Source organism: Pagrus major, chromosome 13 (genome assembly GCF_040436345.1).
Source record: "Pagrus major chromosome 13, Pma_NU_1.0".
Classification (NCBI taxonomy): domain Eukaryota; kingdom Metazoa; phylum Chordata; class Actinopteri; order Spariformes; family Sparidae; genus Pagrus; species Pagrus major.
The window spans coordinates 13,107,217-13,134,117 of NC_133227.1; the positions used below are offsets into that span (position 1 = coordinate 13,107,217).

Sequence of the window (26,901 nt, forward strand, 5' to 3'; positions counted from 1 at the left end):
AACCCATCCCTCTGACACAAACCCAGCATTTGACAATGGCCTGGCATGCTGTCTGACTTCCACAGGACCAAGCAGAATTTTGGCCAGTGGTGGAGGTTACTCAAATACCCACAATGCACCTGGGTAACTATAAGCTATATCTTACTCTTTAGCATCAATATCAATCTTCATTACTTGATTCATTATATACAGTAAACACAGCATTACACAGCCTTTTACATTCAGCACAGGTTACTGGATAAATAAATACTGGATCACATCAAGACTGGAGTATGTAAACAGATACTATTTTCACGTAATTCTAATCAACATATTTAAAGGTAAGACTGTGGGAAAACTGCAATTGTTTTCTAAATTTATTAGTAATAAAATAATGACTGAAGTGCTGGTCAGAAAACTACTGCCCTTAAGTGAAGAGTAAATGTAAACATTCTAAATGGGATATGAATCCTGGTCCCTAACCCGCTCAGCCACGACAACTGACTCTGAATGTTAAAATGACAGCCCTGGGACAACATTAATTGTGATGTTCTAGGAACTACAGAAACACAGTGATATCAGAGTCACCATAATATATTATCATTCATGCTTTTCTCTATCTACTTTTTTTTTTTTATGTAGCAGTTTGATTGGCCGAATTGTTTTCATTTTGTATCCTATTTTACAGAATCTTTGTGATGTCTTAAATTCAGTTTGTTATTATAAAATATGAATAATTTGTCAAAGTAAAGTTTTTTTTATATTTATATTTTGGCCCTTCCAATATGCATGGAGTGTCCCCTATATATGAGTATAAGATAGTGTTGTCCAGCTCTGCTCTGATTGGTCCAGGGTAGACTCTTAATGGGGCCCTGTGGAGTTTTCTTATAAACAAACAATAGTAATGTTTACATTCAGTGACTCATCTTTACATCTAATAAATGTGTTGAAAGCATTTATTCCTCAGAAATAATTTGCAAAGCCGATCTAAATCCAGATCAACAAGCAGCTTTCCTAAATGCTTTGTTGTAAAGTGAAGATTCCTGGGGACTATGTCATAAATACTATGCACATATTAAGTTTCATATATACATATAGAGTTAATGTCTTTAAGAAGTGTACAGATATAAATGTGTACCTCCATCAGGCAGGTTGGCCCAGTAGATGACCCTAAAACCCAACAGGTTGCCATTCAGAGCGTCTTTCGGAGGAGTCAGCCAGGACAGAGAGATGACCTCTGGAGACGTAGCAGTGGCCTGGACGTTCTCTGGAGGACGACTTGGCACTGAGAGGGAAGAGCCAGGACACAGAGTATGAAAAGAGTGAACTCTCACTAGAAATAATCAGACTGACACCATGTACAGTAGCAGCACCCTCTGATCTCCACTAGGTTGTGATATAAGCTCACAAATCTCTCACACTGAGCTGAGTGCCTCTTTGAGAACAGCACATTTACAGCTGTGGTTAGCAATACCACAGTTGGATTTATTTACAGACAGGTGTAACAAAAATGTAAATATATTAAACATATCACAGCCAACATTTGTGTAGAATCCTGTGTTGGTTTTTCCAGTATCCCCTACTGTTCTTCACTCATGTTTTCTTTGTATAGTTTTATTCAGAATATTCTGCCCATCATCAGGACTCCACTGAGTTAGACATCATACTTGAGCTTCATCTCATGTCTTACCATCCTCCAGTGTGGTAGCAGCCACCTCTGTGGAAGAGGGCCCTGTCCCAGCGCTGTTGCTGGCTTGTACTACGACTCCATACTGGGTGAACTTCTTCAGGTTGTCCAGAACAAGGTTCTCTGCGTTATCTCCTGTGGTCTCCACGCTGATCACACTGAATTGGTAGTTTCCACCAGAGCTGTACTCCCTGTAGCCCACCTGGTAGCCCCTAATGGCTCCATTCTGTAGGTGCTTCTTGGGCGCCTGGCAAAGGAAAGACAGGGGTTATTCGAGACAATGGTGATGAATGTCCCTGCGTTTTTCTACTTGTGTGCAAAGTAGCACATCTGAGTAAAGAGGAAATGTGGTAAAAGACACCAATTTGCACACTTTTAACATAGTTATGTTGTTCTCTTCCCCTGAGTGCCCTTCAAGGTCCAGATTAGGTATCCTCTTTTGTTTTTCACCCATGCCCTTGACATCATGGTGCCACATATGCAAATGTATTCCTGATAGTGCTGAATGAGGACCTTGTCAACACTTAGAACAGTAGGACAATATATGAATAGCATTATAATCCTCATATAATGATTAATCAACAGTAACACAGCTGGCATCCAAGCTGAGGCATTCATACAGCAGCCAACACCATCCTCTTCTTTGGCTGCATGGTTTCTCTACTTATGAAAACATAAGTAAAGAGGAAGTAAAATTATATTACAAGTCATCGTATGTGGTGTCTATTTAGATGCATTCTGGTGCCATGTGTGAAATGAGTATGTTTCCCTTGGATTTACACACTCTGGAAGACAAGATTCAAGGTTTAAGAAGACCAAAACGTGCAAATGATGGAAAAAATAACCTGTTATCTCACCTAAACCACCAGACATGAAATGAAAGACTGATAATGGTCACAAATATTGTAGCTACACACACACACAGTTATTTTAACACCTTTACTATTGAGGAACAGCCAGCTGAGCACACATGCTGTTTTCCTGTAATATCCTGTTTTACATTCATAAAGTCAAACAGTCACACCTGGGAGCTGACCAGTACAGCTGAGCAGCTCAACTGGAGCAGCACCAGGTTAAATGTTTAGTTCAAAGACTCATTGACTTAGTTAACTAACTTGAACTGAATTTAAAACGGCATTTGAAAGAATAATCTTTCAGCCACAACTCATCGCTCAGCTCTGTCATCCAGGATTGTACCTATCTGAACTACACACTCCATTCATCGATAAGGAGTCGGAGTAACTTACCCGCCAAGTGACTCGAATGCTCTGAGAAGAGAGGGCTTCCAGCTGCACCTCCTGAGGTGGTCCATCAGGAGCTGAGATCACATCACCAACATGTCAACATCATAAAACTGTACACATCCAACAACTGTCTCAAACATATTTACAAGATACAACATACATTTACTGCTGCACAAAACTCTACTCAGCAAATGTCAAGATGTGAGTCTGAGTGTGGATGTGGTGGTTGTTTTTATAGGTGGCCGCTGAAGGTGAGGAGAAGTGCTCTGTGGGGGGTGGCAGGGATAGGAGATGAAGGGACGGGGGGCTAATTTGCAGAGGGGGTCCAGCCTCAGTCTATTGATCGTAGTGTGACATTTACTACTGAGGCCGCTAATTGAAAAGTTCTGCTTTTAGTGTGGGGTCAGCGTGTGTTCAATAATGCAACAGAGCCAATGGTGCTGATGTCACCGGGCTGTTAATGAATTGACTCAGTCGGCCCTTTACTTCCTTATGCCTCTTGTCTTTCACTCACGTCTGACTGTTGTCTTTCTCACTGTTTTGTTGGGTCACAGTAACAAATTGATTTACTCTTGTTACCATTACTGTATATTATGTGTTGCATCAAAATAAAGGGTGTGTCTCTAACGTTTGCTCCTGATTTAGTTCTTTACAGAATACACAGCAGACTATATACACATTGGTGGGAGGGTGGAAAAAGAAAAGTTCATTCTCACCTGCTTCATCAGTGGTGATGGTGAGCTCATTGCTGGCCTCGCTTTTACCGATCAGGTTCTTGGCAAACATGCGGATGTTGTAGGTGGAGGAGGGGTGCAGGTCGATGATAGTGGCCTGGTTGAGCTGAGGTGAGACATCTTTGGTCTTCTGAGCAGTATCCCAGGAGGCTGTAGAGGGGAGAGGCCGAGGTTTATTGGGGTTGCAGAAGTCAAGGGAGAGGTCAAATCTAGCTAAGTGCATTAGGACAGGCTATATTACATTAAAGCTCTGAAGCAAAGTGACTTCAGCAATAATTCATCAACCAAAACACATAATTCTCCACACATTTCATCCAAAGCTAAATGTGAAGTAGTTGTTTTGCTCAGAATATGACCATACCATCTCATTTTAGATATACATGTGGCTCTTGTACCTGACTTGTTCTTGCTCTCAATATCGAAGCCTGTTATTGGGCTGTTGCCATCAAAACCCATAGTCCAACGCAGTGCAATGGTCCTGTCCTTCACTTCTCTGATCTCCACCTCTGGGGGGTCTGGGGGCTCTACGATGCACAAAGATGACAAACACTTTTATTTTGGTGCAACTGAAGAGAAGGTTAAATAGCAATTTGCTATTATCTGTAATTGGTATGAAGGTTGAAAATGTACATCAAGGCATTAGTTTATTTTTTCTTTGAGCAGTTGAAGTGACTGCAGGTATACCTTGCACTGTGAGCTGTATGATTCCTCTGTCTTCACCGAAGGAGTTGATGGCATGGCAGGAGAAGAAGCCGGAGTCCTCCCTCACTGTGGGCATGATCTGATGGATGCACAAGAATGAGATGAGTTTAGAAATAACTGATGCAAAATATTAAATGCATTTGGATTTCCACTGGTCCATTGGTGAAATTGATGTTAAAAGAATAATGCCAATATCTGTTATCTTAGAGACTTTCCCTCTAGTTACGGTTCCCAAAACTTTTTGGCTTGGGACCCATAAAGCAGCGTATACTTATAACCCATCATCACAGGTCATGGTCAGAGTGTAGACATGAGTGGTAAACAGTTTTGTGTCATGAGAAGGATTTTACAGTCCAGAGATTTTTCAATGAAAAGAGCAAAAAGTAGTAAAACATCAGAATACAAGACAAAACCTTTAAGTATGATACTGCCTCATATATAAAACCAACTTGAATGTTACACTTCCAAGTAGCACAGCTTCCTACCTGCAGGGTGGAGATGACTTCATCGCCCACCTCCTTGACAGAAACCACGTAGCGGCTGGTCTCGGGGTTGATGATGCGTTCCTCCTTCTCCCAGCGCACCATGATGGGTTTCTCACCGTGGGCTGTGCAGCTCATCTTCTTCTCTTCACCCTGCGTGGCCAGCGTGGTGTTGGGGTAGGACGTGATCATGGCAGGAACTGGTGTGGAAATAAGATGGAGAAAAAGAGAACAATATATCTTGTTATATTTATTGTCCAGATGAAACATACTGGTGTTTGATTTGAGTTACAAATCAAACACCAGTGTTTTTATTCCCAAGTTTTATTCCCAGTGTCACCCCTATTTCATAATTTTACGTTTCATGACAGTGGGTTTTGTCACCGGCTACCGACCCCCTCAAATCTCAGAAATCTTTTTTAGCCAGCTCAATAACTGCTGCCAGATGTAGCCAGCTAGCCCCTGTTAGTGAGAGTAATAACACTGTCAGAGTACTGAATCAGTAAACTACAGGGTGCTGCAGCAACTAAACATTTACAGTTTAAACACAGTAACTAACCTCTTCTTTTATTTAACTTAGAAGTGCTACCTCCCCTGCCAGCTAACTAGTTAAGCACATTGGTAAGCTTACTCAAGATCAATGTAAGGAGCCAGCAAGTTACTGAGAAGGGCAGAAAGCATGTGATTGGCTGAAAGGTGAAAGGGAACAATGTCATAATGAAAAATAGACTTTTAAAAAAAGTGTAGAATTTCTATTATGAAACAAACCTGAAAACCAATAAAGCTCCAATAATTCAGAATCAAAATAACAGAATTTATTGGTTAATATTGTTTCAGTTTTATTATTTATGCATATGATATGAGCCTTTAAGGGCTCTGTCAAGATCATTATTGTACAAGAACATTATTGTACTACCAGTTAAGCTTTGTTTAAGTATGCTGAATAACCAAAAAGCAATCCTCATTTGTGATATTTTGTCAAGTTCAATTCAGTTGTTAAGTTGAGCTATTTATCTAGCTGTGATACAAAAAAGCTTACTATCTGCCATTTGTAATATAAAAAACAAACAAACATTTGAACACGTTGTATAGCAACTTAGTGGAAAACAAACCTTCTGTACATTTGGCACTGACAGTATTCACAGAACATACAGCTTCCCTCTAATGTTGTGCTGAAGGCAACAAGCAGCCTTGGCGTGTATCTTGTATCTGAGGCTCCTAAATGGTACAGCGATGCTCTAACAACACTCTGAAGACACAACACTAAACGCACACTAACGACATACATGCCTCATTACACCCACAGCAGAGTGTATAACAACCCTCTGCTCCCAGATGCTCACACACACACTCACACCCACGTACACACACAGGCTTGTGCATGCAGACAGATGTGTGTGCTTGCTCTCGCACTCACACACACAAACACACTAAGCGTGACCTCAGTGATGTGATGGGAAGTGTCAGGCAAGAGGTTGCAAACATTTAAGCCTCATCTCTTATTCACTCTGCAGCCATTTGGGGCTTGGCTACAGAAAAGAACGCTGATTTATTTTGCATGACAAGTATGAATTTTTTGTGAGACACACTTGGAAAAGTGGGGGGGAAAAATATAACTGCTCAGTCTTTATTTAAAACGTTATCGTTTCAGTGCACAGCCACTTTCATTTTGCCGTGTAAGAGGCTCAGAGGTGGCACAGGGCAATGTTGTTGACACTCCTGTGCAGAGGGAGATACTGTGCTAGGTGACAAAAGCAAGGGCGGTGAAAAGATCAAGACAGCTCTGCCCGTTAGGTGTGTAGAGGATGTCTGAACTGTAAACACTAAAGACATATCAGCATCCTGGATCTCGAGGGGAAGTTCAATATATTACAGTATATCTGTATTGAAAAGCACATTTTTACAGCTCCCAATTCTCTTTTTTTTTTATATCACAGGCAACAGATGTTATTGATATGCTGGACTGATGTGGCTTAGATGCAAAGTAAACATTTTAATAATACTGCACTGATCATAAAACTACTTTTTCATATTACTGATTCATATTACTGTGAATGTGTACTGAAGTTTTTAAATGGAAATCATTAGAATATCTGAATATTAGAATATTGAATGCACAAAATTCATCGGGTATATTGATATTTGGAATTTTAAATTATTGACTCTACAATGTTGTTGATAAATATATAAATAGAGCCAATTATATAAAGCCAAACTGCTTTCACTGACTTTAAGGACTGCACCTTTAAAGTTGGTTTGCAATCCCCCAATAAATACAGAGAAGAAGAACAACAACAACAAGCTGCACGCTGTTGTCGCAGTCATGACTGTCAAAGAAAGCGGAAACACAAAACCAAACAAATACTCAACAATAGGAGGGTCTTTACAACATGAAGAGGGCTCAGAGACAAGGCGTGTTTGTGTGAGTGTGTTTGTACATGCATCAGTTCGTGTCTATGTATATGCATGTGTGTGCGTTTGTGTGTGCAGGCAGCCCAGCTGAGCCAGCCCTGAGGCACACTCTGTGGCCCTGTAATTGTTGTGTTGATGTATTTCTTTAATATCCAGTGGAACTATGGGAACAGGACTGCAGGGAGGAGTGAAGAGAGAAATACAAAGAAAGAGAAAGAGAGGAGGTGACGGAGGAAAAGGGAGTCCCCTGTCTCATTAGGCATCAACTCCCCTGATATCTAATTTAACCTTTGAACACAACACACAGCAAACAGGGTTCAGCTGTTGGACAGAAGAAGGTGATTTAATCTTAAATCTTATCTTACATTAGCTCAATCACTGTGAGTCACTTTGAATCATCTCTAGTTCATCTGATCATGGAAATCTTTGTTTATGTTCCTTGCTGGATTTCACTGTTTTACTAATAACTTGCTGTATGCACATTATGCAGGTTTATAGGACATGAAGGTGACATGGGACATGGTTCAAATGAAGCATTAAAACATGGCTAAGTAGTGCTAACTGTCCTTCACACACAGAAACAGGAACAACAATACTCTTTAGAAAACAAATGGATTTGATGTGGAGGAAGAACAGTGTGTGTGCCAGTGTGCTGCAATTCCAAACTATTTCTCAATCTAAGATCATTCCTAGAAATCTGGTGCTGTGTCTGAATAGGTAATATTAATAATACATAAATAAATAACAGAAAACATCAGCATTACAGTTTTTGGAAAACCAAAGAAAAGCAGGCAGAGTGTAGTGTATGTTTACTGCACAGTACAATGTGTCTTTTATGTGAAGGTGAGGAGAGCCCTGTTCCTCCACAGCAACCCAGAGGGCAGTGATGATACGCTTAAGCCTGCAGGGGATTGTGGGGGATAGGCTGGCTGCTGATAGGCTACTCCCGTGAGACAAAAGCCCCCTCTCCCTCCCTTCTCCCAGGCTCCCTTTCACCTGGCCAGGTTACCATGCCAACCAGCATCGGACAGTCTCTCCTCTCCTCTTCTCTCCCCACCTCGCCTCCCTCCTCCCTCTCCTCCTTCCTCTCTCTCTCCAGTCTCTACTCTTAGAAAAAGGGCCATTTCTAGTATCCAGGAATAGAACATGGACCTGCCATTGATTTTCACAGGAGTATGATGATGATTACACAATCACGCCCTGAATGTCGCAATGCAGGGCCAAAAAAGAGATACAAACAGAAAATGTTTCTAGCGCTTCTAACTGGTGTTGTTATTGATGTGGAGAACAGAAGTATCCAAATGCAAGAGTCAGGAAATTTATAATAACATAAGAGTATAGCAGACTACTACTTCAGTGTGAGGCTATTCATCTATGATCAAAGAAAGAAAGCAGTGAAAATTTCAACAAGAAGTGAGAGGTGATGAAAAGGGATTACATGTTTTTTTTTATTTAAGGCAGATACATTTTTATTAACAAAAAGGACTGAAACATCCAGCTCCATTTTCAAAGTCAGACAAAAAGATTTACTTAAAGAAAATGATTGATGATGATGATCATAGTCTATAAATGAGGTTATGTGGACTCTGTTTGCAATGCACTACTCTAAATGCTGGACTCTGGATTTCTTCTTGAAGGACTCGGGTCAGATTTTCTTCAACAGTCCAAAGAATGTGACTATATGCACATTCTCGACTTCTTCGTCTCAGTGCCTCTCTCCGCCCCATTAACAGAGAGCAACAGTAGCTATCGTTAATATAGAAATGGAGTCTGCTAACATAAACTATGGACTGGCTTCCAGCACAACACAGAAGTTCTACAGGGCTCCTTTAAAATGATGTCCTTTCTCTTGGGTTTTTATGTTGATGAAGTGTGAATTTCTCTTTTCTCTCTTTACTTGATACTTCAATCAGCAATTGTAATGTCAGCTGTCTAACTTTTTCATCTATTTATCATAAATAAAACCATTGCTGCTGCTCACAGTGTTAAACCTTATACCTACAGTACACCAGTGGATTTCTGGGCTTGTCATAGTTGTATCCAGTAAATTATTTTTCATTTTTCCAAATTTTTTTAAGTGCTAAAAAATTTAATTAAAAAAACCTTCTGTTGTGTTATCTTGTTTGCAGATGAGCTGGCCTCATCACAGTATCACCCATGTTGAGCGCACTAGGATGCTAGTCTACATTTCACCCCACACTGTGTCACTGCTGCTGCAGCCACAGGGCGCCCCAGCTCAATGGGGCCATGAGGGCCAGACAAGAGAGGGCTAGCTGGGATGCATATAGCTCCCTGCCCTGGAGGCACACTGTAAGTGGGCGCTGGGGAAGAGACAGCGTGGATGGGGGGAAGGGGAGAGCTCTGTGGCGAAAGCACAAAGATGACTGGTTCACTGGCCGCCTGCAATGTACTGAAATAATTCCCTTAGCTGCACAATTGGCTTGGACATGGAGCATGATACCAAATGTATGCCTGCAGACTGGGCGGGCTTCTGTGCAGAGGAGGGAGGGAGGGAGGGAAGGAGGGAGGGAAGGGGCCTGGATGCAGATGAGTAAATAAGATGAAAGAAATAGAGATCAGAGGAAGAGAGGACTTCCTTATGGTTGTCTGAGGGACGCTGTGCTTGGGAGACTGCTCAGTGACCACAAGACCATTTACCACTTCTGTTCAGTGAAGCCTCATTAAGTGCTCTGCCCTCATCACTATGTCTGCCGACATTATGATGTCTAATAGGCTTGATTGGTCTTAATTGGCCCTGATAAACATTGAGTGGCTGTTGACTGACTCTGATAGCATCCGCTGTGGATTGGTAATGAATTGACTGAATTGCATCTGTTTTGGAGGTAGGGATGCTTGACTGGAAATTGCATGAAAACCATTTGTTTAAGCCTCCACCTGCAACCAGTGCCATGACAGTGATTACTACTCCTATAAAGAAGCTTGTGAAAGAAAAATAAACATTAACACAAGTGCATCTACGCACGCTCACACATGCAGACGCACACAACTTAATCCTGGTGCAGTGAGTGCAAGCAATTTCTGCCGGCTGTTAGTGCAGTGGCGGTGTTCATACAGGATGATGCATGGTGTATTATGACGAGACATTAGCCTATGCACAGACACTCATAACAATGAAAGTGCCAAGCTAGGACATCACAATAGCTGCAATTCATTTCCCGGGGAGTCCACCACAATAGCCTGGCAGAATGGGATCTATCTAAACCACTGCATTAGCCGCCCGGCCCATTATTCTTTCGTAATGGCTGCACTGTGCTGCACTGTATCTCTGCCTTTACATCCTGTCTTTGCATTAGCGTGTGCTGAGCCTTGCGTGCAAATGTCTTTGTGTGTGCTTATGAGCTTGTTTGCTCACCTGTGTCACACGTATGACTTGATTGCACACTGACCATGCATGTGTGTATACTATACATCTCAGAGTTCTGATTGAATCTATTGATTTTCCACAGTTTGTTTACTGATACATCAAGCCACACTAGGACAGCCAATAATACACAGCGAAGATCATACTATCCATCACGTGAGGACATCAGCATGTGTCAGCTTGTGTGCCTCCCTAATTGGCTCCTAAGCCTCTTAAGTAGCTGCCGCTGCTCAAGTGGTGTAGGCCGGCCTGGATAAACAACATAAAAGCAGCACAGAGTGTACAGAACATCACAGAGTCCAACAGTACTGAGCATTACAGCCTCGGACGTTAGAGTGGACCGCACAGGCTCAACACTACTCTGCCTATTAAGCACATGGAGAGGCTTTAAGGGTTAGTGAGCTGGTTTTCTGCACTCACACACACACACACACACACACACACACACACACACACACACACACACACACACGGGGGATAGGATGAGGTGTGGCTCCCCTGGCGCCCAGGGAGATTCAGGTTACTACAGAGAGCAAAGACACACAAATCAGGACAGAACAACTATCACAACAACAGCCTGTCACTACAGGAGCAGAGTGTGCACCTGAGGGACTGCTGACACACACACACACGTGCACGCATGTGTGCACACACACACGAAGACATAAAAGACAAAGATCAATAATCAGTTGTTTAAAATCTTGCAGTGTGTTTGTTTTTCCATGATCATATGTCTTTAATGACCTGGATAATATAAGTCTGTCATACCAGTGAAGCCAGTTCATAAATTCTCTGAGATGTTTCTTTCTCAAAATTACAATGCAGTTGCAGTTGACCACACCTAAATATGGAGAGCTTTTCATAATGTCAAAACCCAAATACTGTATGTCCTTATAAAGTAAATGTTGTTTTTTTGTTGTGATGGTTGCAGCTTTATTCTGAGCAGGATACAGAGACATTTTGCCATAAGCCATCCACTTGTTGTAGCCGTCAGTGGAGTTTGGATTTTCATTGTCAAATCAACAGTGACATAAGACCTACAGTATGAGAGTTCAATCACCTGTAGTACGATGATAGACTCCAGTAAGCTCCTTCCATATGAGGCTTTTCTGAGAAATCTGATTTTCTGATTGGCCTGTAGACCTTTAATAGTGTTGTCATGATCTTTTAGAAATTTGAAAACATTAAAAAATTGTAAAATAACCTGATGAAGTACTATGTATCAAAAGGTTAAAGGTTAAATAATTTTTTTTTAAAATATTGTGATAAAGATTATTTTACAATCCACACAATACTGTTTTAAATGTAAATACATTAAAGTAATGCATTAAGAAGCTTTCTCTGCAGTTGAGAAATGAAGAACTTGAAGAGTGAGAACCTCTTTTTCTAGTTGAAGGCAAGGATTAGAAGAATTTTAGAACATGAAGAACGGTACTGTAGCATCCTGCACTGTATTACAAAAACATCTTCAAAGGGATATCTCCAAAGATAATTGATTGTAAATCACACTTGAATGACATAAGGGACTGTACTGAGAGTTAGTGCCTCTGTGTCTTTGTGCATGTATGTTTGTCTGTGAGAGAGCATGATAGGTTGGAGTCAGGCAGGAGGGGTCACGAAGGAGCAGTAGCCTATTTGGCTGTGGCTGGCAGACAGTGAGACACTCAGCAGGGAGTACTCTGCTCTGGCTTGATAAGAGCCACGGGGGCATAAGCCTCATCTAGCAGTGACTGATCAAAATGAGCACCCAGCCACAGAGGACTGGCTAGAGATCACACACACGCACATCCACAATCACGAGCACAAGCTCAAACTCACACAACTGTATTACTGTTGTGGAATTCAGATATACATTATTTGTGACAATGTGTTGTTTGTGCCACAGCAGAAGTCTGTAGACTGTCAAATCCCTGCTTTTAGAAACTCCATCTTAGGAAAGCTGCTGTGAATTAAATCATGTATTGGATTTTCATGATTTATTTACTGTTCATTCAACCTGAAGAGGGCAGTATTCCTGTTAAAAAAACTATTACAACAAAAACACTTAGTAGTAAGTAAACATTGAAATGTGTCAGAATTTCATGAATTAAAAGAGAAACTCTGCAAAAGTAGTGCTTGATTTCTGTATCATGTATGTAATGATTGTGTTGCTTGTACAGGACACACCTAAATATTATAAACTTTAAAGTCATTTGTTTGTCCTGGTCATGATCTCTGATTGGTTCAAAAGCTGTGTTACATGTATGTGTTACATGTATGTGTGAGCATGATGGGTGTAAGCCTTTGATAACATTATGGTAGTCAGAATATGGCGGCTCAACAAATATGATATTGATCAGGCATGAAGGGAAGGATTCACAAGCGAGCATAAAAAGTGTCTGTATCTCTTGCAAACATAAAGGTAGGATAATCTATTTGGGCTGTAGGAGAGAAACAGAAACAGACTTAATAAAGGAAATAATAAGACAGATATAAGGCAGAGAAACAGACATGGATAACCTATTCCAACTCCAACCCCCTTTCTCTGTCAGTCAGCCTTCTTTTCCACATGGAAGCTCCTGCCTGCATGCAGAATTCAGGGCTTAATGGAGGGGAGTTAAGTCCTTGGCCACACAGCGGATAAATGCTGTACTTTTTCCAAGAGATGCAGTGGCAGTGGCTGTGTGCGTTGCTTTCATGGGATTCATTCAGGCACAAAGCACAGAGCAAATACCATGGCGATATGTTGCTGGTGGCCTGACTGTCACAGACAAAGCCGACTCCAGTTCAACTCACTTAACCTTTGTGCTTTATGTTAAACTTTTCACTTGAATGTTACCAGCAGCACTGAGCATGACCAGTTAGAGTATAATAAGGAGATTTGACTCAATAAAATCAAGTGTGACTTATAATTGTTTGTAATAATTGTGACTGTAAATTAATAATTTACTACATACATAACCCTAAACAGTGATAATCTAATGCTGACACTAATGTCTGCAGCCCCTTGGAAGCAAATTTTAAATTTACGGTCTTAGGTTTTAGATGATGTTTTCCCACGTGACTTACTTTTGACATTGAGATACATGGACTTGCTGACATCAGCTCCTACGTCGTTGCTGACTCTACACAGGTAGAAGCCACTGTCTTCTTCCAGCACATGCTTGATGAACAGAGAACCATTGACCAGCACCTCGATCCGAAAGCCTGAGTTGAGGGCGATGGGTTTGAACTGAGGGACCCCGGCGCCTGTCAGAGAGCACAGAGTGAGATGTTAATCAGGGCCAATATACATTCACTGACCATCTTTTACTCCATTATCACAGAAATGTCTGAAATTTTCGAACAACATTGGAATGTGATCATATCAGGGTTGCAAAATGCTATTTATCGACCTGTGGTGCGGCATTGTGAGAAAATGGAAATAATTTACACCTTTATCATTTGAACACAATATACAACTCACTGTACCTGTCTGATCTAGCCCACAGTTGATATACTGTATGTGAATTCTTAGTTTCTATGGTTAAACCTCCTGTATTATTAAAAGTTAAAATTATTTAAATTATTTAAAGCAACAACAGGGAACTTTTTTGTTGTATCTGGTGGACCCTGTGGAAAAAGCGGTATGACAACCACTGCCTAGTGTTTACAGATCTTGATCTGGCTAGCACTGCAAACATGGAAGTGAATGAGAGAAAGTAACACATTTTTAATCCTTTTTTTCTTCAAACACTGATGCATAGCAATGAGGTAATGTATCTATATGTGACTTTGTAAGATTGACTGTAAAATAACAATGGTAAAACAAAGTAAACTTTGTCTTAGGAACATCACCGTTCATACACGTACATGTAATCTTACAGCAAACAGATTTGGTTTCTCAGTAATATGACTTTTGTTGAGCGAAAACTAAAATTATCAACATTCCCTAGTCATGTTATGTCTACATGATAAGCCAATATGCCATAATGATAAGCCAAGAGCTTAGCTTGATAGCAAGGCCAATATAAAATGTTTTGTTATAGGCCAGTTGTTCTGCTGATGTCTGTTAATACAGTAAGTATCTACCGTACCACTACAGACCAGCTTCTGTCTTTAGGCTGAGACTCCTCAATTCATCCTTAGCGTTCTGCTCCTCATTAGTTTTAATTTTCAGAATCAGACCCAGTGACAGGCATAAAGATTAACCATAAAGGAATAGCCAGTCTTCTCGCTGATAGTCTGATTTGCTTATGTAGTTCACCAAGAGGCAGGGGTACTAAATTGAGCCTGTTTGATAACCAGCTGAAAACTCCTTATAGTACGTTTAATCAGTTTGTTTATTTTGATGCTGACAAACTTTTGTAGTGTATTGTTTTCTATTTATTTGTGGTGATCGAGAGGTACATGGATACTCAAAAGTTAACAAGACTCACACCCATACAGCAATTTGAGGCCGTTATCAGACGCAGTGGTGCTTTAAACTTAATGCTAATGTCAGCATGCTCACAATGACAATTCTTACATGTGGATGCTTGGCAAGTATATATTAGTTTATCATTTTAGCATTAGCTAATTAGAACAGCAGAGGCTGATGGGAATGTCATTAGTATTGGTGGTCATATACCAAATTACAGGACAAACTGAAATTTTGAAATGATGATTGAGCTGGATGAAGTTGGAGGATCGCCAGAGTTGTTTCAATTCATCCTGAGGAAAAAATGAATGTCAGTCCATCCATTGGAATTTCACTTAAAATCAAATATTAGCAAAACCAAAAAATAATCATGATGGTGTCATCAGAGGAAAAGTTAGAGGATCACACATGTCATTAGAAAGCATCATCTGGGAACCAAGAAAGTCACTATCAAATCTTATGCCAATCTGCACTGAAGATGTTGACATATTTCATAGCATAAGTGAACATTTTGACCTGCTGGTGGAGCAAGAGGAAACATCAATATGATTCATCCTCTTGGTACCATGAATATCTTTATCACATTTTATGCTAATATGAGCCTCTGTCATATAATGTACTGTAATACTGTAAGACCTGACAATAATGAAAGTAATGGATATTCATGTCACTACCGATGTAACACGTTTGTATTCAAAAGACACTGTTATTCTGTCCAGTCACGATGAGATAATGTAAGTTTAGTGGTTACATAATCGTCAACCTATTTCCTACTTCCAGAGAAAAATAAAGCTCTTCCTTGAGCTGCTGCTGTTTCTTATCTTACAGTGCGTTGGACTTGAGGTGGGTGGTATTATGCATACAACCTCAAGGCTGTGGACATTCTGTTTGCTGTGTTGGCATTTGTAAAAAGATCATCTACCGCAGAGAATAAAGTTGCCGGAGGACAAAAAATCTTAACATACAATTCAGCATGATTGTCAAAAGAACAGACAGGCAAGTTATCCAGTTAAAGGTCTTTGCAAACTTGTGGAACCAAACCTGGAAGGAACAGTTGTTTATACTACAGTATCTAATACGTGTCTGTATATGGCATACATGTACATGTTTATTAACATGTGTGTCATGTGTGTTTACCTTTAGAGTACTCCCACTGGATGGTAGGAACAGGATAGCCTTCAGCTGAGCAGTTCAGTATTACTGCCTTTCCATAGATGCCATCCTGGTCCTTAGGTTGCACCACAAATTTGGGAGGAACTGCAAGTCAAGCAGCCATTAGATTAAGTTTCTCATATCAAATACATGTTTACTGCACAACAACTCACTGTGAAAGAATTCTCTCAAGAAATTTCTCATCTATCACTCTTCAGTCAGTGAGGAGTGTACATTTTGGTTCATAGTATTTTTCTTCTTCAAGTCAAAATCAAAGATCAATATTACCTTAAAAAATAACAGCTGGGTGAACAACTTCTAGTTATTTAAATATCTGACACTTACACTGATCAATATTCTACATGTTATCAGCACTAATCCAGTTTTCTCCCAAAAACTTTTGATAGCAATTGACTGAACACATACTTTTTTAAAGCATTCATACTCCTTTCCTTTTTCTATCTCCACCACCACCTCCAAACCATTTCTTTCAGCCGTCTCCTCCTCCTCACCTCGGACAATGAGCTGGCTCTGGTGCTCCACGGCCGCAGCCTGGTTGCGTGCGATGCAGGTATAGTTGCCGTTGTGCATCAGCGTGAGGTTGGAGATACGCAGGGAGCTGGTGAAGTCTATGTTGTCTATGGTGACGCCCAGGCTGGCTGGGATTGGCCGACCATCCTTCTGCCAGGTGATGAAGACGGGTTGGTCGCCGGACATGACCACACAAGGGATGAAGACTCGCTGGCCGATGGAAAACCGAGGGAACTCAAATGGGTGGATGGTAGGTGGGACTGAGAAAGAGACATGCAAATTCATTTTCATTTACACGTTTATGATTTACGTTCAACAACATCAAATGTTGCTCACAATTCACATACATATAAAAAACAACAGGTTTATAAATGTCATGGTTGAGCTACTTCATAAAGCACTCCCAGAGCAACTCATTATACATAATTCTCTCTTTATCACCTTGTTCAGTATTAATACATTATGCTGTGATTCTGCAGGAATGACAGAAATATTTTATTAACTCTCCCAAAGTAGAGCGGCTGAATTCTCTCTCAAACAACATGCATATAACATTCTCCCTCACTCTCTTTCTCTCTCTCTGGGGACACTGTAGCCATCGTGAGAACCAGATGCTTTGGAAAATTAATGATTTAAAATAACATTGGAATAAGCGGCACTTCAGCGCTTATTTAATTCACAACAAAATAGGCATAATAGGCTCCTGGGGATTCCCTCTCGGCAGCGGTGGAATGCTAAGCAGCCGAGAGGCAAATTAGCCGAGGCGGAATGGCGGCATAGCTTTGTCTACGCTGTGTGATTTCCCCCTCACACACTCCTTAGCACGTCAGGACCCGCCAGAGAGAGAGAGAGGAGGGGGAGTTGGCCCATCCGACATTTCAAATTATGCAGCGTCATTGAAGAAAGAGAGCCATCTGAGGTTATCATAATGTGGCTCAGCTCAGCACCGCTACATATTCAGATGAGGCCCAGATAAGCTGGCTGGGATGATGGAGATGGTGCTTTGCTATCAGTGATGTGAGTGTGTGTTTTTTTTATAGATTGTGATATACAAATATTCCTCTGCATATCTGTGTTTTCTGCGACAGGGAAAAGTAGATACTAAGGTGATGCTTTAATGTATCTTTTAAATGTGATGTACAGCATGTACGCCAGATGGAAAGACACAGGGTCAGTGCGCAGAGTGACAAAGTGTTTTTGTGTTAGTATTCACAGACTGAGAGATTAATGATGGAGCACACATGAGTGTACTCAACAAACACTGGTGTATGACACAGTGAAGGTACATCTCAAGTAACTGGCCTAAACAGCTTATTTGACACTTTAGATTGGTAATAATACTGACAGAGTACCCATGATGACAGACAGCTACAGCAACTAAATCTTATGCTATTTTTCCAAAAATTAAGTCCAGGCCATGAAGTCAGTGTTTTTCCTCAGTTTGTGGAGGTGCACATATTTGACTGAGTTTGGAGGTCCACTCCCAAGAAGTTTCTACTTTTTTCGATAAAGAAAATATGCTCTCCACATTGACTTTACATTAATTTCTCTTAGGTGGTGCCAAAAACAGCTTGTGTGACTTGCCTGAGCCTTACAATGGTAAGGAACTGTAAGTGAAGACAGATAGCCCTGAGGTTCATACCTTTCACAGTAACATAGACGCTCTGGTGTGTGGAGAGCTGGGGCTGCACCAGCACATTACACGTGTACTCTCCTTCATCCACATCCTTCTGCACATCAAACAGCTTCAGGGTGCCGTTGTTCTCGAAGGCCCGCTGCCGGTGGTTGTATGGCAGCAAATTGGAGTCCTTGTACCACTTGATGGAGTAGTATGGGTAGCCAATGACACGGCAGTGGATGTACATGTCCCGGCCAGCGATGGCAGTGAGGTTTTTCATTGGTCTGATGCTGGCAGGCCCTTGAAGGACACATTGGAGAGACAACTCTCTTAAAATGATTTTGAGGCAGGGGGGGTGGAATAAAAGATAGCTGTGCTGTGTTGTGTGTGTTTTTGAGACACCACAAAGTTTACATGCCTTGATTCATTCTGATAGTAAGAAATCAAACATTACCAAGATTTATTTGGAAGTTTATTTGGAATTGCCTGACTAAGACATCCTTGTATACACTCAAGAACGGCATCCAAGCAACTCAAAAAAGCAAATCAGGCTCAGAATCATTACCAGTGGACCCATTCTGCTCTATTTCCCTCATATCAAATGTGCTTTCTGCCTTGTCAGAACCAGGGACTCATGTACCCTTCTATTTCAGACTGTAGTGAATATTACCTATCGCTCCCACCTCTTTGGTGCCGACTGTGATTGCCTCTGACAAGCATTAGAGTGGAATGTTCCCTTTCTCCACTCATGAAGCTATTATCAAAACCATTACTCATGTTGCCGGCTTTCACGCACACTTGTGAAAAACCAACAGAATAACCAATAGGCTTCCATAGCTCAGTGTCTATCAGGGAAATGGACTATTAGGCTTCTCTTTAAAGCACTGTAGAAGACAGTTTAACTAGGCTCTGTAGTGTACTTTGAGCACAAGCATATCCTGGGTTGCTACTCTCTTTAGCACGATTAAGGAGCCAACGATGTGAGAAACAGTCATTACACTTTCTCCGCAATGGCACCTGTGGAGATTTATCTTCATTGCTTGGCTGCATTCGGCATCCATGGACCCTCGCTTAAGGGCTAGAGGATCGCCCTATTTAGCCTCACAACATGCAAGAATGAACACAATCAAGTTAAACCAATCAGTGTACAGAAAGTGCCCTTCCCTCTCTGCAATACAGAAATACTAATAGCCTTGCACCAAGCATGGAAAGCTTGAGCGCTCCCGTATTACTGCTACATGACAACAATAATCCAGCCAACCATGTCCCTGTAGAGAGCAGATAGCACTACAGTCATACACTGGTAACAACACTAAATCACCCTAATGGCGTCCCAGTATAAAGCTATCAGCAGGTGCTGGCTAAGAAGCAGGGCAATAGAAAAATTAACACCAATGACTGATGATAGGAAGTGCTACTACAGGAGTGTCCCATTCTGAGGCTACAAAAGCAGGTTTTTGAATGTTAGAGATACTTGCAACACATCTGATGTCTACAATTGAAAACCTCTTGACAAACTTAGTCAGGCATTCTTTCAGCATCTGCACATCCAGACGCTTTAAACATAGCCAATTAAAAATCTATCAAAACAGAACAAATCAAGACATGCTGATGTGTGTATGTGATGGTGTGTTGGAAGAGTTGATCTGACAAGCACCTCTTACGTTTATTCGCGCCTGGTAGGAAACTGTCCCAGCCGAGTTGTTGCAGATGCAGCGATACACCCCTCCGTCAGGCACCTGGGTCTGGCTGATGTTCAGATGGCTGACCACATGGCCCTCTGTGTTGGTGTAGTGGGAGATGCGGTGGCGGCTGTCCCGTACCACGGGCTCGTCATCCAAAGTCCACGTTACCCGGGGCTCCGGCGTGCCTTTCACAGTGCACGACAGCGACACAAACTCGTTGATGTTGTAGACCTTCTCGCTGAATGAAGCCAGGATCTTGGGGGTTCCATCTGGGCAGCAGAAGGAGAAACACAAGGTGAGGTACATTTTATTAGTTTAGTCATGATAGATGATTAGAAAAACATATCTGAGGATTTTTTTAAACGAGAATCTATTCAGAATCGAGACTGATTTGCTTTCTCACTGTAATTCTTTCATGCCTGCTGTATTAAAAGCAAATTAATACAGCTCCTTTCTCTGGCTCCACAACCTCATTGATTATCAATACTCTCCTTATATTGGTGTGGTCATGGGAGGCAGACACTGCAGCAACCCAGCTTGTGTAACAGTAAGCAAGCCTCTCAGAGAAAATCTAATAAAGATAAGCTGTACTGCAGCACTCTATACTACATACACCGTCTAGTTTTGAACATGAACACAGACACACAGTTTGGATTCACATGTGCACACATATACCTGTGCACATAAAAGAAAGACAATACATTCAGTTACTGAATGATCCCACCCACACGCCTCCAGTAAGATCACTGTGAATTCTGACCTTCCAATATGACTTGAACAAAGTCCTGGGCAGACATCTTGCCATGTCTGGCGAAGCACTGATAGGCTCCTCCGTCGCTCTTGGCCATACCAGCCATGACCAGGTTCTCCCTGTTTTGGCCCGTCATGCGAACGCTGTTACTCGGGTAGATGAGCTCCCCGTTGCGGTACCAGGACAGCTGGTACTCCTCGGACCCGGTTACGCTGCAGGCCAGTGAAACCTGGCTTCCCACGCTGCCCTTCACCTTCCGTGGGCTCACTACGACCTTCAGGGGCTCTGCAGGTTGGAGAGGTAAGAGTTCATCAGCTGCTTCTAATAGAAGACTGTTTTCTTTAGTTGTACCATGGCATTATTGTTATTTTGCCAGTGAAAGATAAACAAATGCTATAAGGAGCTGAATCTGAAGCAGCATCTTTAGATTCCTAGCTTGTTCCTGTTTTGAGGCACTATAAACACTGATAAAAATCAACCCATATGACTTACCACCAGCCCATGAGCACTGACCTTTGACCAGCAGCCTGCCAACCACCTCAGCATTGCCATATCCATTCCACACCTCACACACGTATGTCCCTGTGTCGCTGGACTGGGCTCTCTCTATCAGCAGGCCTGTCACACTCTGTCTGAAGCGTGTGTCGGGCTCCAGCGGCCGGTTGTCCTTCAGCCAGCGGTATTTGGGTGCGGGGTGACCAGAGGCCTTGCAGGGCAACTCCACTCGGTGAGATGCCATCACCTCACGACGCTCAAAGCTGTCCAGGATGTGGGGCGCTGAGTTGGTGGGGTCTGCAGGGGGGATATGGGGTATAGTAGGAGGTTATTTTGATGAATTCTGATACATACCATGTAACACAAAGAGTTTAAAGTGGGATGGGTGTGTGGAATATATTTTTTTTATTTATTCCCTTAATACTGGTCTCTGGCATAAGGCTAATATTTTGTTGTGAAGGATCTATTGTGTTTGCCTAATGTTTGATGGTTATCATGGTGGCATGGAGTGGGTGAACTTGTACACACGCTTGTTCCACAACCTATGGAGTGCTAAAAGTCCCTTTAAAACTGTTGAAAGATACCACAAAATACCACATAATTACTCTATCACACAAATCTTTGTTTATCAAAAAGTTTATCAGTAAAGTTTATCACTACAGATAATGTTGAGTGACTGACAGCTGATAGATCATAAAAAGATGGTCAAAATTGAAGCAGCAGAGGCCAAGATATCTTGACTTTTAGACTTGAGTATGGTTCAAGCACCAAAAACAGTAGATGCTACAATTCCTATAATGCAACTCAATGTGTCTTTGGTTGAGATCCATCTTGCTTGGTACATAACGCAGACTTTCTATTAAAAACAAGCTCTTAGCCAGAGTTGGCTGGCTCAATCTGAGATGACCCTGATGACACCAGCAGGGTTACATTTTTACGTTCCCATCACAGCTACAGAACATATTATACAACTGTTTGACATGTTGAGTTTTACTCCTCTTGACGAATAAAATGATCTTCATCTTTAAAATCAGAGTGTCTCTTCATGGTTTAAGGAGAGAAGGGCATTTTCTGTCCTGAAGCCCTCTCCCTAACCAGTGTTGGCACAGATCTAATGACCTTTATCACATGTCATCCCCTCTTTAATTCATGTGTTATTTCCTGTCAGTCTCTGTTCTTCTCAAATTATCCGGATCTTTTCTAACAAGTAAAAATTTATTTCCATATGGTCTGCTGTCATTTTGCATACACTGTTTTTGAAACCAACTAAAATTAACAGTTACGCTCAAAATTAAATGAAATACAAGAGAACAAGGTTTCATACATATTACAGTTTGGTGTCATTTTTATGGTTCACATTAGCTGGTTTATTTGTGTCATTTATAGTCAAGTATAATATCATCTACTTCATAAATGGTATATGGCAGGGTGTTACATAATACTGTTGCTGCTGCATGATTTTCACACTGGATATTCTGTTGTTCTCTTACCTGAGACAATGAGGCGGGCGCTATTGCTCTGTCGGGTCTCTCCTGTGTACCGATGGCGTGTCATACACCTGTAGTTGTACAGCCCGTCTTCCATTTGCACATCCAGGATATACAGGGCTCCCGTGGATGTGATGAGAAACCGTGACACTGCAAATAAATAAATAAAAACTATTAAGTCACAGCACATTATTGATGTATCTTACAATTTTAAACAGTTACAGTTAAGGTCTTAATGGAACCATTTTAAAGTGACAGCTCCTCTGAACAGTCTACTACCTAAGGGCCAATCAGCACCAAATATGTCACCTTTATACTGTAGGACCTGTAAATACTGAACGTTGCCTCTGGTCAGTCAGTATAATGTTGAACACTCTTGAAAAGCATGTCTGTGAGAACACGTAAGGCCTGCAGACTCAACCTGCTCAAAAGAGTGCAGGAGCCATCAGCTCATTTCATTACTCCCCTCTCAGCTTGACTGTCTGGTGCAAGAAGAGTTTCATACAAACAAATGAAGTGCAGTCTGAATGGTTTTTTTGTTTTTTTTACAACACAATCCCCACTACAGACATTCTGATTGACAAAAAGTGACATATTGCCTTCTACTGGTGAAGCCACTCAGTAACCGAACAGTAACACAAACATCACCTTGTTTTTACCCACAACACTGGACCCCCACAACCAATCAGTGTAATCCTGAATATGCCCAGTTGGATCAAATACACTACAGTCTCTATGTTTTGCCAAAATCTAACTAGCAGTGTCGGGAACAGTGTGTGTGACACATGAAAGGAACAAACAAAGGATGAATTGCCTCCGGATTTCATCACAGGAGACAACTAGCATTTTACTGTATAACAAATAATATTCTGCAGTCCTACAGTATGAGAAGAGACCAAACTGTGAGTATTCATTCATATGCACTGGAATCACTAACTTACACATTCTAAAAGAAGAAAATACAGAAAAATCCAATTTTGAAGTCTCTTAGCAAATATTTGCAAGTCAAGTGAGGCACGCAGCTCTGTGATTGTAGTCACCAAACATCTGCTGCAGCCCATTTAGCTCAGCACAGCTCTGAGGCGCTGTGACAAGGCTGTGTGTTGTGTAGCGGTGTAACACAGCTCGTTATCATGTAGCTCATCGCTCTCTTCTCTCTCTCTCTCTGGGGGGAAACTCTCTGTCTCTCTCTCTCTCAGTTTCTCTTTCTTTCTCTGCTCCAGACTAAAGCGCAGGGAGCCAGGGATCACAGAGCGCTTTGATAAGCCATGGCTGTGCAGGTCGGATGTGCTAATATCATGCTGATGTTATGCTAATTTGTGTGAACACATGGAAGTAGAGAGAGGTAGTCAGTGTTTATGAGGAGTGATGTGTGCTGTAGCCGGTGGCTGCCAGGATATTTCATGTCACCGATGATGGAGAAGCCTATCTGGGCCTTGGATCAAATGGGGCTGCCGTACATTGGGGAATTCTGGCAATATTGGTAGAGATATCATAATGCAGACTTTATGGGGTGTTGAATTACTCTCATTTAGTCCTGTCATGACAGTTTAACACAGATTAATACTACTGGTACAGATGCTTGCATATTGCATGCTAAAGTAATGACAAGAGGTGTAAAAGTGGAACCTGTGATCACTGTGTTAACAGTCTTATCTGCAACAACCCCAACAATAAATCTTTAATTACTGCAAACATCATTAAAATTACATTTGCTTTTTACAGGCCTGGTAAGACTTGAAAAAAAATCTTTGAACGTCTTATAATCACACGCTGTGGATGCAGTGAATGACTGAATGTTTGAAAACAAAAATGACTTCCAACATGTTTACAGATTATAGTAACGGTGCAATAATAAAGGGATGAATGAGAGGATGGAGAGAAATGGGTGGAGAAAACAGAGGAGAGGGAGGAATACACAGACGAGGGTAGTGAGAATGCTATTGTGAGCAAGTGATGACCTAGTTAGAAATGAGAGACCATGGACTTGATATCCTGGAGGAGCTTTTCAACTTGTGGTCAAGATGCTCTAGTGTGCCTATGACCAACAACCAGCAGTAAAATGAGGGGGGCAGGAGAGGTAGTATTCACACATATGTGTGTCTGTAGTCCTTAATCATACAACAAAGACAAGCCGGGGAATATTCTGAAATTTGAATTTTGCTGGTAGCAAATGCAGTTCATTTTCAAGGAAGGAGACAATTCAGAGAAAGCAGATATCAAAGGAAAAAGGGAGAGCAAACTCCTTTTTGCATCTTCTTCCCCCTGCTTTCCCTCTGAAAGTTGTCTGGCATCAAAAATTGACAAGGCAGGCTTATGAATGAGAGGAATGAGCTTTCATTAGAACAGACTGCCTGTCACTGTGACAAAAAGCCAGGGTTGGGAGAGAGGGGAGTATGCCTGTGTTTTGAATGTACGTTATGTGTTTTAAGTGTGTGTGTGTGTGTGTGTGTGTGTGTGTGTGTGTGTGTGTGTGTGTGTGTGTGTGTGCGTGTGTGCGTGCGTGTGCATGTGCTTGTCTCTTATCTCCTAGCAAATCAAACTGGCTCTGGATTATAAGTGAATTTCTCACTGAGTAGAATGGGGATCATTTAGAGGATTGTATGTTTGATATTGAAAACACTACAGTTTCCAATATCTGATACCGCAGTATGCATGACCCCAGAAGTTACCTAAAAGTAAAGTAGCATCTTGTTAATGTGTTTCTGCTTCCCCTGGACAGATAATGTACATCATTATAAGCATTTGAACCTGAACTACTACCACAACTTCATAAAAAATTAGAAATTTGAAGAGCTTCTAGGTAAACTGCTGACCACTGCAGTGCCTGCAGTGACAAATGTAGAAGTTTGGAAAAGACAAATAAGATGAATGCCAGTAATAAGAGTTGTAACACTCGTAGCTTCTGCACCTTACAGTTTCCAAACACAGCTGAGCACCGTTGGAGCTGGAGGTAAATTAATAGGTAAGAATGTTTTAACCATTGCAATGAGAACAGAAGGTGGTTGGTATTAAAGGTGCAATATGTAAGAATTTGTAAGGACCAACAATTAACAGAATGCAGAGAAATAACAGTTTTGATGTTAGGACGTCTGTGTATTGTTGCAGAGATATTTACTGTGGTTAGCATGCTAACCTGCTAGCCCTGGCCCCTCAAAAGCCAAAGCGACTCAATTAGCGGTGTATAAACCAACACTCCCCTGATGCTTCGAGCTCCCAGTCCGACCGAGTTAACGTGTACTCTGGTGATATGATGCCCTGTATTGGTTTGGAGTCAGAATTCAACGTGTTGCCAATTCTTACATATTGCACCTTTAATTTTAAAAATATAAAAATGTCCTTGGTTATTGTTTTTGATCACATTCTTGATTCTTGGTTGGATTCCATTTCTTTCATCATGCTCACTACCATCAAACAGAATTGAGCGTCTCTTATAGAGCTGCAGGCATACATTGCTGTACTGTATGTGCATGTCCTTGTAAGCTGAGGGCATTTCTGTGTGTTCTCGTACCACTGCAGTTATCTCAAATCCCACTGGCTTGTGTGTCTGCATATTAAAGTCTTTGTGTGTGTGAACGCATGTGTGAGTGTGAATGTGTTTATGCAGCATACAGCTGCATGGAGGAATGGTCAATAATAACGATCGAAGGCGCTCCACTACGCTTTTCCCCGCTCTTCTCTGCTCCACCTACTGCATACTAACAGTGCCTGAGAGACAGCCTCCACTGTTCTTGCAGTGTGTGTGTGTGTATTAACATGCTAGACATATGCGCATGCATTTGTGTCCACACCTGGGTGTATTAGTGTATATTTCTCAAACTATGGCTTCACTTCACTCCAGGTGGCTTGCTGGACTATCAGTCGTCTCCTCTTCCCGTCCTCGGCCCGCCCAGCTGCTTTGGCATCGACGGTGCCACAAACACAAGTCTCTTTCTGTGGATCCACACTCAATAGCTTCAATTAATCCCCATATAAGCCACACTGAGCCTGCGAGTAGACTCTTTGTTCATTCAAATTGAGAGGCCTTGCAGTTTTTCACTGAAAACTAAATTGCTCATGAGACATATAATAGTGACAATGAGATAAGGCTGAATCTTGGCCACATTACAACACCATTGTTACACTTTTCACCAAGGATAGCACTGGCGTGGATGTGTTGTCACTGGACACACAGGTTAACTT

The 26,901-nt window shown here is 41.5% G+C and overlaps 1 protein-coding gene across 3 annotated transcripts in view; it reads right to left on the reverse strand.

Moving 5' to 3' along the window:
- The window catches only part of dscama (Down syndrome cell adhesion molecule a), a 70,361-nt gene that overhangs the window by 11,318 nt on the left and 32,142 nt on the right, over nt 1-26,901 (reverse strand). For all 3 annotated transcript variants that reach the window (XM_073479559.1, XM_073479560.1, XM_073479558.1), the window contains exons 2-16: nt 22,723-22,869; nt 21,251-21,529; nt 20,747-21,022; nt 19,959-20,255; nt 18,326-18,601; nt 16,665-16,943; nt 16,138-16,257; nt 13,671-13,850; nt 4,832-5,028; nt 4,329-4,425; nt 4,040-4,168; nt 3,627-3,794; nt 2,914-2,984; nt 1,670-1,913; nt 1,118-1,264 (exon numbers count right to left, since the gene is read on the reverse strand). In XM_073479559.1, the coding sequence (XP_073335660.1) occupies nt 1,118-1,264; nt 1,670-1,913; nt 2,914-2,984; nt 3,627-3,794; nt 4,040-4,168; nt 4,329-4,425; nt 4,832-5,028; nt 13,671-13,850; nt 16,138-16,257; nt 16,665-16,943; nt 18,326-18,601; nt 19,959-20,255; nt 20,747-21,022; nt 21,251-21,529; nt 22,723-22,869 (2,907 nt within the window). The remainder of the gene's footprint in view (nt 1-1,117; nt 1,265-1,669; nt 1,914-2,913; nt 2,985-3,626; nt 3,795-4,039; nt 4,169-4,328; nt 4,426-4,831; nt 5,029-13,670; nt 13,851-16,137; nt 16,258-16,664; nt 16,944-18,325; nt 18,602-19,958; nt 20,256-20,746; nt 21,023-21,250; nt 21,530-22,722; nt 22,870-26,901) is intronic.